Source organism: Thamnophis sirtalis, unplaced genomic scaffold (assembly GCF_051295495.1).
Source record: "Thamnophis sirtalis isolate CommonGarterSnake01/CBP01778 unplaced genomic scaffold, rThaSir2_p1.2 scaffold_6, whole genome shotgun sequence".
Lineage (NCBI taxonomy): Eukaryota > Metazoa > Chordata > Lepidosauria > Squamata > Natricidae > Thamnophis > Thamnophis sirtalis.
Genome location: NW_028261386.1, coordinates 51,058,757 through 51,073,378, shown reverse-complemented (window position 1 = coordinate 51,073,378; position 14,622 = coordinate 51,058,757). Strand labels below are relative to the sequence as shown.

General features: G+C 37.7%; 2 protein-coding genes across 5 annotated transcripts in view; both read right to left on the bottom strand.

Moving 5' to 3' along the window:
* Positions 1 to 3,612, bottom strand: part of EPHX1 (epoxide hydrolase 1) — a 30,125-nt gene extending 26,513 nt beyond the window's left edge. Inside the window, exon 1 of one of the 4 annotated variants that reach the window (XM_087717856.1) lies at positions 3,560 to 3,612. Coding sequence is in view for 3 of the 4 variants with exons in the window: in XM_087717857.1 (XP_087573983.1) it covers positions 3,045 to 3,078 (34 nt within the window). In the remaining variant the exon portion in view is untranslated. The other 3 variants (XM_087717855.1, XM_087717857.1, XM_087717854.1) reach the window with 3 other exon arrangements.
* A 2,105-nt stretch (positions 3,613 to 5,717) lies between these two features.
* Positions 5,718 to 14,391, bottom strand: SRP9 (signal recognition particle 9). Its single transcript, XM_014058634.2, has 3 exons — positions 14,250 to 14,391; positions 13,401 to 13,469; positions 5,718 to 8,280 (listed from the first exon to the last, which is right to left on the bottom strand). Exons 1-3 carry the CDS (start codon positions 14,319 to 14,321, stop codon positions 8,161 to 8,163), a joined length of 261 nt encoding a protein of 86 aa, XP_013914109.1. The 5' UTR covers positions 14,322 to 14,391; the 3' UTR covers positions 5,718 to 8,160.
* Between the last annotated feature and the right edge of the window lie 231 nt (positions 14,392 to 14,622).

The window sequence follows — 14,622 nt, the reverse complement described above, 5'->3', positions numbered from 1 at the left end:
AGAATGGCAGTGACTATTAGGTTTTTTTCCTTTCCTCTTTCTTTTTTGGAAACATGGATCAATATTCAGATGAGGAAACCTTAAAATTCCAAAATATCTTGGCTGGAATTCAAAATCTATTGGAAGGCTATGGGAGAATTGAGAAGAAGTTGGAAAGACTAGTCTTCCTCACAGCAAAAGATGATGGGGTTGGAGCCCAAAAAATTAAAGGGGAGAATGAAGATATAGAAGATAAAGATAAGAGAATAGATGAATTTATTAATGGAGCAAATGTCGGTGAAAATGGAAAGAAGGAAATATGGAAAAGGGAATTCGACGAATTGGAGCTCTACCCCAGATTCCAGGACACAGAAGAGAAAAAAATACTAAGGATGATAGACATAAGAAGAGAAATTTTTTCAGAAGCAAGATTGACAAAGACAAGTTAACTTTAGTAGCAACTGGTGAGCAAGTAGATTATCTGAGAGACCCTGCAAGGAACAAAGTGCAGAGAGAAGCCTATAAAAAGCTTATAAAGGAGATAAAAAGAAGACTGACTCCACAATTGGCAAGAGAGATAAGACTGTTTTGTTACTTGAAAGATACAGGCTGACAATGAAAGTTGATAATTAAAAAAAATAGTTTTTTTATTATTGGTGATTAATAAGTAGGAATTTTGTAACTCCTAGATTGTTTTCGATTGCTATTAAATGTTTACTCACAATTAATTAACTATAAATAATAATAATAATGAAATGATAATGAATACAGCGTAATGATATATACATGTATTGACAATTTACTAAAAGAAATTTGGATATAAATTGTAAATTGTGACTTGGGAAAAAGACCTATAAATTTTATTAACAAATTTTCATTTAGATCTTGTTATAAAGGTGTAAGGGTTTGGGGTTTTTTTGGGGTGGGGGCCCTGATGAGAGGAGATGGGGCATAAATAGTAAATGATTTTTAGCCAATTATAATAACAACAAGGAAATGTTAATGGACATGTTGGATGAATGTTGTTTACTCTTTAATTATATGTAATGTTATATGTTATTGTCTGTATCCCCCTTCCTATGAGTTGTTAGCCGCCCTGAGTCCCCTCAGGGAAAAGGGCGGCCTATAAATAAACCCATTCATTCATTCAATTGTTTAACATATATACATTCTATGGTATTGGCTAAAGTAACTTGGATATAAATTTTAGTCAGTGAGTTGGAAAAAAAGGGGGAGAAAGGCTTAGAAACTTTATTAATTGACTTTTACTTAAAAAATGTTATAAAGGTGTAATGTTATTGGAGGATTTTTTGAAATAGCTAATGAATGCCATTATGTGGCATTGAGTGAATAATATGAGGTAAAAGCATGTTCAAATAATTGTAGTCAAATGAGAATTGTGGTACATTGAAAGTAAGATATACAAAGATTTTTGACTTAAAGTGTATAATCTAATATGAACTATAAGTAATGACTGTGGAAGAAATGCACGAAAATTATCTGTAACCAATCAACATGCTTTCTACAAGATGTAATGAAGGATGATTCTTTTTTTGTATTTTTGTTCAATTAAAATAAATAAAAAATAAAAAAAAAGGAATTCACAGCATTAAAGTTTTCTTTGTTCTTTCAAACAATGGCCAAACTGCATATATATATTCTGTACAAGCTGCATTTATTTATGTAAAGTACAATACAGATTTTCATAAAAGTTTCAGGGCAGTTTACAAGGTTAAGAGTGTATGTCCTTGTGTAGATAATTTACCCATATATATGATTTTAGATTTTTAGCTGAATAAGTATTTGGAGCCAGTTTAGTCTAGTGATTAATGTACCCAGCTAGAAACCAGGAGACTATGAGTTCTATTCCTGCCTTAGGCATGAAAGCCAACTGGGTGACCTTGGGCCAGTCACTTTTTTTTCAGCCCAACTTACCCCAAAGGGTTGTTGTTGTGGGAAAAATAGGAAGAGGTAGGAGTATTAGGTATGTTCATCACCTTGAATTATTTATTAATATGATAAAGATAGGATAATTTTTCAAAATTGCATTTTTATATTTTGATAATTATTGATTTGTTTACTTTAATGTTTGTATTGAGAGAGTAGCCAGTATTGCATATAATATAAATCATTTTTGCAACAGAATAAATTATTCAATAACATATATAAGATCCCAAATAACAGCCAAAACGTTATTTCAAATATTTCCTTTCATTTTCTCTAAATGTCTTACAGTTGCAGACAAGGGACTGTTGTCAGTTTCTATGGAAACTGAACGCCTGCATCTTATTCCAGAGACAACTTGACTCAGATAATCAAAACCTGAGAACACAGGATGGAACAGATCAATCTGGATTACAACCTTCAACAGATAGACATCTTTATTTTCTAGGAGTTGCTAAGCCTCCGTTGCCACCTGGAGTCACAAGCTTTGATGATCCTTCTTGTTGTTGCCGCTTGATCTCTGCCCTCTCTGAACAACTAAAGCAGTAGGTGCCCATTCCCCATTTCATTTTCCAAGCAAATTTACAAGGCAAGTTAGGTTGAAAAGTAATGAACACCACAGTTTCTCAATGAATTTCATGGCCTCTGAATCTCTCAGTCTTAAACTGACACTCTTAATTCCTATCCCATACAAGTCATCTTAGGACAGTAGTTTCAGAAACTCATGGAGAAGGAGGTTGCCATCAGCCAAGTCCAAGAATTAAAAAATGCAAAAGCTCAGCCTAAAGTCTTACGGAAAATACACAAAAGCAAAAGTGCCAAAATTAATTGTACTCAGGTGCCACCAGAGCCTTAGCAGGTCCCAGAAAATATAGATGTCTAATGAAGGTTGTAATCCAGATTGATCTGTTCTATTCTCTGTTCTCAGGTTTTGATTGTCCGAATCAAGTTGTCTTTGGAAGAAGATGCTGTCATCCAAGTCTGGTTATATCATGGAATATGGGAAGTAAACTCAAAATCCATTTTCTTATTTGAGTCCAAGTAAAAAACCAAAGGTTTTCCCAGCTGAAATCATGCAATTATAAGTGAGGGACCCTTTTTGAAAAATTTTTGGAACCTACATCTTGTTTTGCTGTTTTGTTTTTTAAAAAGCATTCGTCTCCGCACCCTAAAATTTCTTAAGCGAATCTTAAATCTCAATGATCGTAGAGGAGGCTGCGACTTTTCAACCCCTAGGTTCTGCTGTCGTTACTTTACAAATTGCATACAATAGAGTATGCTGTAGGACTCGAGAACATAAACTGAAACACAAAATCGTGTAGATGCAGAAACACGTACCGGGAGGAAAAAGATAATCTTTTCAGACGGATCGTGGCACGGCTCAGATACCTATGCCACGCTTGGTTTTCTCCCAGTTAGAGTACCGCGTTAGGAAACGCTAGCGGGAGAGGGACTATCCCACCCGTATGCCCAAGTTTACCCCCCCGACCCCCTTGCCTGAGCAAGATATGAAGCTCATTTCCACGATCGAAAAGATTTCCCTGCGGCTGCTTAGCGGTTGACGAGCGGTGTGAATGTTGTCAGTGAGGAAGGAATCAACACAGAAGAGAGAATGCACAATATATGGAAAGCTTACATTTTCATTACAAAGTCTAAAAACCCGCAATCACATCGACCCGTCATCCTTCCAAAAACAGGTCAGAACTCCCCGCCCACCCCCAGCACCTCCAACCCAAGCCCGGCGCGGTCAAGGCGGGGAATCGAAACTTAAACCTAAGGAAACCTGGGAAATGTAGTTCTTAAAGAAACCCCTGCTTCGGTCCGCGTTATAGAGGGCAGCCCAGGTCTTCACTTGTATTCGTTTCCCCTAAACTCCCTGAGGTGGAAGGCTTTGGACTGCGGCTCCCTATATTATGGCGCAGTACTTTCAGAACGACTGTTCGGTTCACACATCTGTACGTGAAGCAGGAAATTAGTATCATAAATTAGTACCATTTTATCCTTTACCGCAGGCAGCCAAATATCTTGGGGCAGTTCTGATGAAAAGATGGAAAAAAGAAGGATAAAAAATGCAAGGACTGGGAAGAGGCAAAACAAGAGATCTAAAATGGATCTTGCGTTTGTTTAATCTTATAAATACTAATTCAGCATTGGGCCCTAAGTCATAACCTTGTGCAGATATAAGAAAAAGTAAAGAATGACATTTACATGTTTCCAATATTCCAATCTTGACTTATAAATTACATTGGAAAACTATGAATAATATACTTTATATTATGCAAGATGGTGGGAGGGAGACAAGAATGCCTGAATGGGAGATGTGTTCCAGAAGTGTGACTTATCATTACTTCAGTAAGGAAGGAAATTAGATATATTAGTATTCTCATACCATATCTCTATAGAAGTGTGTCTGCTTTTTGGAAAAGTGGGCAGATTTTTTTTCCAAAATTGTATTTTGTTAGAAGTAATCACATGAAATGAGTATTCATCGACAAAATAAACTGATTTCATGGTCATCCAGAGTTGTCAGAAGACTATTCTTATCAGGTTTCTCAAATTTGTTGCTTTCTAGATGCATTGAATTTCAGCAAAAGTGGTCAATTTTGGGTGCCAAAATCCATAAAAAGGATTGAGGCTTGTGTATAGAATGTGTGTGTGGAAACCAATCCTGGAAATTCCTGGTAGTGGATCTGGTAGTGGATCTGGCTATTTGAGAGACCGCCTTCTGCCAATTACCTCCCTGCGTCCCATCAGATCGCACAGGGTAGGCCTCCTCCGAATCCCATCCGCCAGTCAGTGCCGACTGGCGACTACACGGAGGAGAGCCTTCTCAGTTGCAGCTCCGACGCTATGGAACAATCTCCCCGTGGAGATCCGCACCCTCACCACCGCCCAGGCCTTCCGCACGGCCCTTAAGATCTGGCTATCCCATCAGGCCTGGGGATAAAAAATCTTAGTTTGTCCCCTTCCGAATGATGAATGAATGATGTGTTCTATTTTTTAATATTATGTATTGTTTTATGTCTTTTGTCTTTGTACCCCCTTTCCCGTGTTTTGTAAGCCGCCCTGAGTCCCCTCAGGGAAAAGGGCGGCCTATAAATTATAATAAACATTCCAAATTCCCAGCTAGAAAGTAACTTTTCTTGTTGTTGTTGTTGGGAACACTCTAGGCTAGAGCAGTGCTTTTCAACCTTAGCAACTGTAAGACAAGTGAACTTCAATTCCCAGAATTCTCCAGCCAGCATTGGAAGTTGATGTCCACTTGCCTTAAAGTTGAGGAACATTGCTCTTAAGAATGCTCCAGGATTTTTAAAGCATCCTGAGCGGGCACGGAATGCCGACTGACAGGCAAGGGAGGAAATAAAGGTGAATGGAGTGTTCTGGGAGATAGCATGGGTGATACCGATTACAAGCATTACATACTGTAGGTTCCACTTACTGGAAGTTTTTAAAATTAGTGCAGTATCTAAACACTAAAACAAACTACCATATTTTTCAGAGTATAAGACACGCTACTCCCTTCCTAAAAGAGGGTGAAAATTTGGGTGTGTCTTATACACCGAATGTAGCCAAAAACGCGGGGCACAGGAGGCGATGGTCTGTGGCAATCCCTGCAGCCTGGAATAGCTGATTGGGGGTATTCTGGGAGGCCGATCCACGCACCAATAAGATGCTCACCCTGAATCAGGCTGCAATAATGTGCTGAATCTGACATGGTTGTTTGCTATTTGCTGCAAGGATGTGTCAGAGTTTGCAGCAGCAATCACATTCAGAAAGCACACACAAGTAATTGATTAAGCAGGATTCAATAACTTCTCTTTATATAGAACACATTAAGTAAACATACAATATCAAAAGCAGGTTTTCCAATATGGTAGTTCAACAGAGAAGTTTCACTTTAACTTTTAGATATCAGCACAGCATGCACCTTTACAGTAGTACAGAACAAGGCATGCCCTGGCTCCTTGCTGTCTCCTTCTTTGTTGCTCACACAGCAAATACTGTGTTTCCAAACAGCCCTCAACTTTCTCACACACTGATAGGATGCTATGAATACCATGGATGCTGGTAGGCAGAATTTTTTTATTTTCCTCCCCAAAATCTAAGGTGTGTCTTATACTCCGAAAAATATGGTAAAGAAATACTTTTAACAGCTGTGAAGCTATGAGATTTTTTTTTCCAAGTGGAAAAGGTAATTGAAACTAATATACCCCTGTTCATTTTCCAATTTTAATTTAGTTTCTAAAGGGCAGTTTATTAGTTCAAGTATGAAGAGTGCTTTTCTAGATTATATTTCTTCATAAGATTGTAACAGCATCTATTAAAGAAAACACCACAGGGGCTCACTTACTTACATGTCCTGAAATTACAAAATTGATTTCACAGCCAACTAGCTCAAGTAAAGGGAGAAATAGTTTCTTATAACATGATCAACCTTCATATAATAAACTAAGCCCTGCCCCATACAATGATAGTCTTCAAAGTAATTAAACAAATGGTATGAAGCAGGGGTTTCAAACCTGATTGCATTGCGGGCCTTATTGTGACATATTGGGATTTTTTTGCCCTTACAGGGCTGGGATAGGCATGGCCTGCGCAGGCAGGATCCAGCTGTGGGTGTGCTTGACATTTCTGGTATAGTTATGAGAAGCGTTCGTTTTGGTATCTTTATATAACTTCCTTCTGTGTACTGAAAACAGCAATTCTCTCAGCATTAGTTTTTGGGATCCTGAGTAGGAAGAGGTTGGTACTGCACTTGTGTTGTAGGTTTTGTTTGCAATTGGAAGTCACAGAGAAATAAAATACTGGGACACCATAGATCCCTGATGGCAAACTTTTTCTGCACCGTGTCCCAAAAAGGTTGCATGGAAATGCTGCACGTGTGCGCCTGCGCGCTCCTCAGGGCCGTACTCTGGAAAAGCTAAGCTTCTGGGTTATAGCACACATGCAAGTCCGATGACCACAAAGAAGGCTGGATTGATATAATTCAGATTTTTAAAAATTCCAGATTTCCTAAAACATTTCATCCCTGGAACAATCTGCTTTACACATCTCTGATCATTGCAATTCCCTAGAGAAGCTGATAATTCAATAAAACATTTAAGCATTATTTTCTTAGTGAACATTTCCTAGTTTCAGAAAAACAATCTAAAATGAATTTTATTTTATTATTGGCAAGCTATGCCTACCATTTTATACTTCAGGTGATTGTGAAGCTTTCTATCACTACTTAATTTAACATTTGAAAGTGAGAACTTCATATGAAAAGAAATTATAAGACACTTTAAGGCTGGTTTCAGTAGCAGTTATTTAAAAGTTCTACATACAATTTTATTCATATGCCTCAGGTGTTTCTACAAGTAAACATTTGGTTTCAAACCATTTTAACATGATATTTTGCAAAATGTCTCATTCAAGTGTGAAACAGGTGTTTCAAACACTGCGAGTTTCAGTTTTGTACTAGAAGCGTGATGACTCCTGAAATTTCACATCTGGAACAGTTCAAGATCAAATGTTCTGCACATCTTTACTCCTTTCTATCATTCAAAATCAATGCCAGTTTGAATTATTTATTCATCAAACTTGTATGCTGCCCATCTCACCGAAGGTGGCTTTGCCAGCAATCTTAAATACAGTACAGAAATAGCTGTTTTTAGCATTCGTCTGTTAACAATTAGAACATCTTTTTCAGTTTATATGATTATGAAGCAAGAATCAGTTCTGAATCTTTAAATCTAGACACATGAATTGATTCACAAGCATCCTTGTTTTTCCAGTAGAACATTTTATCAGATGTTATTTGCCAACTAAATAATACATCAATATATAAAGATTATGCATCGCTAATTTAACAGAACATAAAATTCCACAACCCCACCCCCCACCCCCGTCTATATAACAGCATTCTTCAACCCATCAGAGAAATCTTTAGGCAATGTCCTAAAGATTTAAGAAAGGAAGTTATAAATCTGGCTGAGTATACTTTAACCTTTAAGAATTCCAGAAAAGAACATATATATATTTCCTCACTCAAATTGAAAGAAAAATAAATAGAAGCTTTCAATGAAAGCATATAGTCTACCAAGCCACTCTGAAGTGGAGCCCCCAAATCCTTACAAAACTCAATTTTAATAGTCCACTTGATGCCATCGTGTGTCCATTCCAAATATGCCCAAATCCAATAGATACATTCCTCCCGCGATACGTGACTGGAACATTCATTTTATTTCCACATATTCAGTCTGTTTCCATGGCAACACTGCGGGATTCTTTGGCTACCATCAGTCGCATTAATTGACTGTGGAATTTCTCAATTTTCTTTACATCTTGAGCCTGATCTGTCCTATAGAGTAGACACTGAAAGAAAAAAAAGCATAGGGAAAAGACTCATCAGGATTTCTCTGAACATAATTTCACACATACACGCCTGCTATGCTGCTTCAGTGTGGCAGTGGGGGAATGTTTCTGGGAGGGATATACAAAGAATGCCAGGATTATGTCAAAACTACATTTTCCCAGCAGGGTCATCTGTGACATTAAGAGCTTCCATTCCCCCCCCCCCTCCCAAAAGAGGCACCTTTTAGGGCAACAGTTACAGCAATGTAGGAAGATGCTGGAAGTATAAGAACAGTTTAGCAAAAGCACCATTTCAATACTATGCTGGAAAAAGCAATGATAAAAACACTCCTGTATTTTGTCAAAAATAAAAACCACCTGGATAAATAATAATAAGTGATTGATGATCCAGTGCTGTGTGATAAGCTCTCAGGTTTGATTGCATCCAAAATGCCAGATGAATAAAGCCAACCACTTTCTATATTATGGTCTTAAAAACATATCCACCATTTCAAGGAGAACATCAGGAATCATTTTAAAACTCTGAACCTCAAGAGGAACTGTGGAATTAAATCTTATTGTATACTGCCCAGAATCCCTCTGTGATGGAAATGGATCTTAAATATGATAAGCAAAATGAAATAAATAAGTTAATATGAAAATAAATTACCAAGAACCAAGAAACAGAAGAAATCAAAATGGATATCACAATAGATAAGAGAAATTGCCAAGAACTGAAGTTAAAGCTAAGAATATCAAAGATCTTAAGAACATATTTAACAAACAATTTCAGAGAACCGTTGTTTTAAAAAAACAAGAAACCATACTACAAATGACATCTATAAAGATAGTAATGTGATAAACAAGAAAAGTCTTCCAAAAGTTCCGCAAACTCAGGAGATTCCAATCTCACACTGATCTGCTCAAGGCTATCAATAGATGCGTAATAACAGACTCAAAGAAGTCAAACATATACAGAAGGAATACAGAAGTCCTTGATTTACAACTGATCACTTAACAACCATTTGAAGTTTCAATGGATCTCCTCTCAAAAGCTATTTATGATACAGTTCCAACATCATCTCCCCTTCCCACCCGATCACATTTTGAGCATTCAGCAAGCAGTCCATATTTACAGACGTTTGCAATGCCCAGTGGTCATATGATTACGATTTACAACGGTTTTGCTGGAAACCAGTATTTACTTCCTGTTTCCAGCCAAAACTGGTCCATAGCAAACAATGAACAATTGCAGCATTTGCTTAATGACTGCAGTTTCTATAACAGCCACCGTGAAAAAATTGTAGAATCGGCTCTGGTCACGTAGTGACCTACTTTATGACAGTCACAATTTATAACTCTAATTGCCAAGCTCAAGTTACGACTGTCAATTTGGGGACTACTCTATACAGTACTGAAATTCTGTACATATTTGAGACAACCAAGAGACTTACGAAGATACTCCTTAAGAAGAATTCACACAAATTCTTAGTACAATCAAATGCAATTAGATGAGTACACTGGTCATTACTAATTGAGAAGGCTGCAGGTATTGATGGAATATCTACACAAATGTAATAAGTAACAGAAGACAAATCAGTTCTAATTCAACTATACCAGCAAATCTGGAGACTGACAGTGTGGTCAACCCTATTGGAGCTTAGTCTACATACCACAATCAAAGAAGACTTAACAGAATGTGGAAATTATCACATGTTAGCAAACTAACTTTCTCTGAAGATTATAGCCCTGGAAATGTGGAATGATGAAGCTGGTTTTAGAAAAAAACAATAGACAGGAAGAATAGGTATAATTTCTGATGCATCCTGGTTAATTGAAAAAGCCAAATAATACCAAAAAGAAGTCAATATATGCTTTACTGATTATAGAAAGGCCTTCAATTATGTCAAGCACGTTATGGAATGTCCTTAGGAAAATGAGAATCCCAAAACATCTCAACTTCTTCGTACAAAGCCCATATGACAAAGGTAGGAAAGCTACAGTCTACACAAAACATAATAAAAACTTATTTTACAGTTGCAAAGGAATGAGACAAGACTATATATTCTCCCTTATTTATTCAACCTACATGTGGAAAATATATTGAGTAAGGCTGGACTGGAAGAAGATGAGCATTTAAAATTATAAGAAGAAATATCACAACCTGCACTACACTCATGCTGATGTCATTAGTCTGATAGAGGTAAGTGATCTCAAAGTTCTAGTAGTGCAAGTCAATGATGACAATGAAAAAATGGCCCTACAAATAAATATAAAGACCAAACAAATGATAACAGGGAGAACAATCAGAATTGACAACAAAGACAGTGATCTGGTGGATAACTAATGCATTTCAGAATCAATCATCAACAATAAAAGGACCAGCTGTCAACAGAGAATTTGGTACAGTGGTTATGACAATCTTGAAAAAGATATTCAGATGCCATGATCATAATTCTTATGGCACAAGGCACAAATGACATTTGAACACATGGTTCAAGTAATCATATTTTGGATACATTCTGCAGACTGTACTCTATTCAGATGTCCGTAACATTGAGAAAGAAAAAAAAGGGGGGGGGGGAAGATAACCAAGAGCAAGGTGAGTGCCCTTGATTACTACAGCAATAGGTGCACTGTTAGGAGACCTGAAGGGCCAGGTTGGAGTCAGATTAGAAGAGAGGTCTATCCATGTGATCACCCAGAGATAACATTGATTTGATGGCAAAATGGTTTTTAAAAGTCTAAAACACATACTTTGCTCTTTATCCTCATATCATGAGGACATAAAACAGCTGTTACAATGTAGTTTTAGAATGCAAATTAAGCTGTTATGACAGAAAGACCTAACAAAGGAGAAGCAGCGATTATGAGGACAAAATATATAAAAAGAAAGTGCAATTGACCAAATTATTATTATTATTATTTTAAATATATTTTATTCATTTTCACATTCCATTTTACAATCACTTATATACAGGGTATTTGCTATAAGAAAAAAAAAGAAAATAAATAAATAAAACAAAATAAAAAAGAAAACACAACTCATCATTCACAACCCCACCTGACACTTCCATCCTCCATACACCCCATCTACCCCCTCCAACTTTCCTTTCCTCCCTCTAACACTCCCCTCCTACTTCCCTTTCCCCTCAAACCTTCCTTCTCCCCTTACTCCCAACACGCCCTCCTTACATTCCCCTTACTCCTTCCTTACTCCTCCCTCTTCTTTCCCTCTACCTCCCTCCTTGGTGTATGCCTTTATTCAAGTGTTGTTTAATCTGATAAAAAGTAAAATAAACCAAGGAAAAAAAAATATAAAGAAAGAAAAGACCAAATTATTTTTTTTAGTTATGTGATCCCTTTTGCGAACTTCTGACAAGCAAAATCACTGGGAAAGATAGATTCACTTAACAACTGTGTTACTATTTTAACTGCAGTGGTTCACTTAACTACTATGGCAAGAAAGGTCATAAAATGGGGCAAAACTTAATGTTTAACTTAGCAACAGAAATGTTGGGCTCAGTTGCAGTCGTAAGTTGAGGACTATCTAATTAAAAATCATTCTTTAGTGCAAAGTTAAAGCAGAATCAGCTACTTCTAATCAGGATATCTAAAAAACTAACGCTCCCAAGAGTTAAATATATATATATAAAATATATACAAAGGTTGCACTTCCTTAACAAGTAACAGAACTGCCACAGGTTGCATGTGGAGCCATTTCTGAGAGCATGCAAGATGTTGCTCTGTCAGCTCGTGTGTGTATGTGCACGCTGGCAAGCTGATTTTTGGCCATTTTTCGCCCTCCAGAGGCTTCAAGAGGGCAATAAACGACCCAACACACCTCCTGGAAGTCCGGAGGCTTCAGTGAGGCAAGCACACATGCAACGAGGGGTTGGGTTGTATGTGCATGTGCAGGGGAGGGCATTGCATTATGGATGTGGGTCCGCATGTGTGTGATCCCCCCAGGCTCCCCACGTTTTTGGCACGCCTCGACAAAAAGGTTAGCCATCACTGCTCTAGTCCAACCACTTCTCAAGCCGGAGAACCTATATCATTTCAGACAACTCTAATGTTCAATCTCTTCTTAAAAACCTCCAGCAATGGAGCACCCACCGCTTCTGAAGGCAAGTCATTCCACTGACTGATTGTTCTGTTAGGAAATTTCTCCTTATTTCTAAAGCGAAATAAGCTTTCTCCTTGATTAATTTCCATCCACTGCTTCTTGTTGTGTCTTCAAGTGCTTTGGGGAATTAGATTAACTCCCTCTTTTTTGTGGCAGCCTCTTAAATATTGGGATACTGCTATGTCACTCCTAGTCCTTTTAAATTAAACTGGACATACCCAATTCCCGCAACTGTTCGTCATATTTTAGACTCCAATTTCCTATTCATCTTTGTTGCGCTTCTCTGGACTCTTTCTAGAATCTCAACATCTTTTTTATATGTTAGCCTTTTTGTTGGCTGAAGCACACTGCTGGTTCATATTTAAGAAATTGTTCACTAGGACTGCAAAATTCCTCTCACAGTTACTACCGTTGAGCCAGTTACCACCTATTTGATACCCGACATTTGGCTTTTATTGCCTAAGTGTAGAATCTTACTTTTCTCACCATTGAATTTCATTTTGTTGGATAGGGCCCAGTATTCAAGTCTGTGAAAATCCAGCTAATGTCTTCTGGGGTGTTGGCTATTCTCACCAGGTTGGTGTTGTCTGCAAATTTGATGAGTTTCCCTTCTACCTCCTCATCTAAATCGGTTTATGAAGCTGTTGAACAGTACTGGGCCTAAGACAGAGCCTTTTATTAAAACAGTAGGTAAAAGCTTTTTTATTTATGTACTTATTTAAAAGATTTGTATGACTGCCCACCATACATAACTCTGGACATTAGGATTCTAAAAATTCATATTTATTCTGAGGTACTGTTTTAGAATTTAAAAATGCCAAAGCATTAACTCTAAAAACACCACATCTTATAAAAATGATTTGAATGCCTCTAGTTTTACACAACTGCTTCTTTGAGAAGTATTAAGTAAATCAGCTAATACATCAACCAATTTTCCTGCTAAAACAATATTGAAAATATGGTTTGGACTCTGAGAATTTAAAATTGTAAATCACATCACCTAAGTTTTACTTACAACAACATCATCTGTTACTTTAATACACAGATTCCCATCACAATGTCGGTACTTGAGTACAACTCGGACCTGAAATGACACGAAAAATCATTTTATAAAAAAAATAAAATAGCATCAATATAGATACACTTTCACAAGTTAAAAAAATCTAGTTATTTACAAAACTGCCTTAATGCCAGTTACACACAGCATTTCAACCTTTAGCCCTTTTTCATCTGATGAGAGCTCCCAACCAAGGCACACTTGAAATGAACAAAACCAATGTATCTCCTTTACACAATCCTGCATAAGCATACAGGAGCTGATTGTCCAGGTTTTGTACAACTCATTGCAACAGCCACTACCAAATAAGGTATGTTAATTCAATAGTGAAATATTGATATTCAAATACCCCAAACACTAGAAGTTCGGAAGACTTCCTATCACTGAAACCTATTTACTATAACGCTACCAGAAGAGTTATTTCCAAATTTACTCCAGCCAGGAAACATGATAAAGTGAGATCCGTAGATTTGCAATACATTCAACTGTCACAAATAAATTCATGACAATAAATAAATAAATAAAACAAATAAATCAAAACTTTTGGTTAATGCCTTTCTACTCTGAGCGAGATTATAGCTTTTCTATGGTTGCCAACATAATTATTACTACTTCGGCACCACCAGAGCTGGAAGACTGTTTTAGTGACTAAAATGATAATAAATACCGCCACCCCCTAACCCATGCAAGTCCAGAGACTCGAACACCCAGTAACCCCTCTTCCTTCTGCTCAATTTTTGAGCGAATTCTCGCCGACTTCTCCTCCACCGACCCTCCACGCTTCAAATCACCTCCATGCCCAAGTACCTTCATAGGGTCGGACAAGTAGAGTTTCTCCGCTGCACGAGTGAACTCTTCCCAGGTCTGATAAAGCGGCATAGCTGGGTCCCTCTCACTCGGACCGGGAACGTACAGCTCAGCACTCTGAACAAGAAGTAAGATGGCGCTTTTAGACGACCCACATTCAAGCAAGGGATTCTCCTATTGGGTAAGCTCAAGAGTTACCACTAATAGGAAGGCTTGTTATTCAAACGTGGCTCCCTCCCCTCAATCTCCGCCTCTTCCTGCCGTACGAGCGGGACAGAGAAATTCTACAATTATTGCCTGTTACAGAGGCAAGAGGAGCGCCGTCTTCCGGAGCTTAAGCGGTCGCGGAGCAGAGGACAGCGCCCCCACGTGG